This window comes from Condylura cristata, unplaced genomic scaffold, assembly GCF_000260355.1.
Source record: "Condylura cristata isolate star-nosed mole 26May11 unplaced genomic scaffold, ConCri1.0 scaffold00008, whole genome shotgun sequence".
In the NCBI taxonomy this organism is placed as follows: domain Eukaryota; kingdom Metazoa; phylum Chordata; class Mammalia; order Eulipotyphla; family Talpidae; genus Condylura; species Condylura cristata.
In genome coordinates this window covers 18,071,921-18,073,305 of record NW_004567109.1, presented here as the reverse complement: position 1 = coordinate 18,073,305, position 1,385 = coordinate 18,071,921, and the positions used below count along the sequence as shown (strand labels likewise).

Here is a 1,385-nt window from a genome sequence, read left to right as displayed (position 1 = left end):
CCCCCCCCCCTGCACACTCCAAGCCCCAGGTACCACAGCCCTAGATCCTGGAAATCCCTGCCCTCAAGCCCCCATTCCAGGAACTGCACCCCAGTCTGTCTCCTTGGAGAACACATGGAGGGCAAAGAGATCATGGGCCTGAATCCACTCACTGAAGCCAAGCTCAAGCCAAATCCCCAGAGAGCAGCACCTGCCCCAGGCATGAAGGGCTTGTATGAGCCTAGGAGACCCTTCTGAGTACAGCCCCAAATCTGAAGAGCTCCCCACACCTGGACCCCTCTGAATCTCTGTCTCTGTCTTTCTCTTGGTCTCTTTCTCACCTTTCCCTGACATAAATGGAACTCAGACCTTGGACGAGAAAATCCATTGTAGAGCAGGTCTCAAACCTTTACTTTTACTAGAGCAAAGAAGCACAAACAACCCCGAAAACACACAGGAGCAAGTTTCATGGTGCCTAAAGATCCTCAGTGCTAAGGAACAAATTCTAGGGCATATCAGAGGCCCTGACACACACACCCAATCATGTGGAAATGTGCACCAACGTAACAGACACACATCACACACAGAAACAGAGACACACCAAGAAATACTAATAGAGAGACATCTAGGAAAAGCACATACAGACGTGTACAAAACCTTCTCACATACACACCCATACCCAGGATGCAGGTAGGCCCTGACCCTCCTTGCATATAGGCTAACTAGCACACTTCACCTGTACACCAGCTTCCCGAACCCTATCCTCCATAAGAGGCTCCTGTCAGGAGAGAAAATTCTCCAGGGAAATGTGAGATCCACCCTCTCCCTCCTGGGAAGAAAGAGGGCAGAAAGCTCCAGCCGGGCTAGGAAATACTAAGACTCTGTAATATGGAAATCATTTAACAAATCTGTGGGAACAGCACCCCCATTCCCACCTCTTAGGAAACAGGAAAGTGGCTTAACTCGTTCTGCAAATTAACTCCAGACCCATAAGAATGCCCTCAGTTAGGCTGGGAGAGGCCAGGCCCAGTGGGGCCTTGGGCCTTGGGGACAGCCAGTTGAGTCCTGACTGGTCCTGGGGTCAACTCACCAACAGGTACAGCTGCCTAAGAGTAAGGCTGTCCCAGCTCCCAGCCTCCACTGCCCTTCCACCCAGAAGAGTGCCTGGTGACCATGGAGCCAGGCAAAGCACAGGAGACACAGGACGCTGGGAAGAAAATGGGTCTGTGTTCCCGGGGCCTGCACCTCTTGCCCGCTCTGTTCTGGCACAGACACCATTCTTTACCTTTTTTGATCACAGACTGATCCAGAAGGCTCATTCCTGGCTCATCCATGACCTGCAGATAGAAAAGGGTGGCGATAAGGACTCTTGTAGACTGTCTTCTTTCACTTTCCCACTCCCTGCT

The 1,385-nt window shown here is 51.6% G+C and overlaps 1 protein-coding gene across 1 annotated transcript in view; it reads right to left on the bottom strand.

Moving 5' to 3' along the window:
* TFAP2E (transcription factor AP-2 epsilon (activating enhancer binding protein 2 epsilon)) overlaps nt 1–1,313 on the bottom strand; it is a 14,229-nt gene extending 12,916 nt beyond the window's left edge. Inside the window, exon 1 of the mRNA XM_012722102.1 lies at nt 1,265–1,313. Within this exon, the coding sequence (XP_012577556.1) occupies nt 1,265–1,313 (49 nt within the window). The remainder of the gene's footprint in view (nt 1–1,264) is intronic.
* Nucleotides 1,314–1,385: the final 72 nt, after the last annotated feature.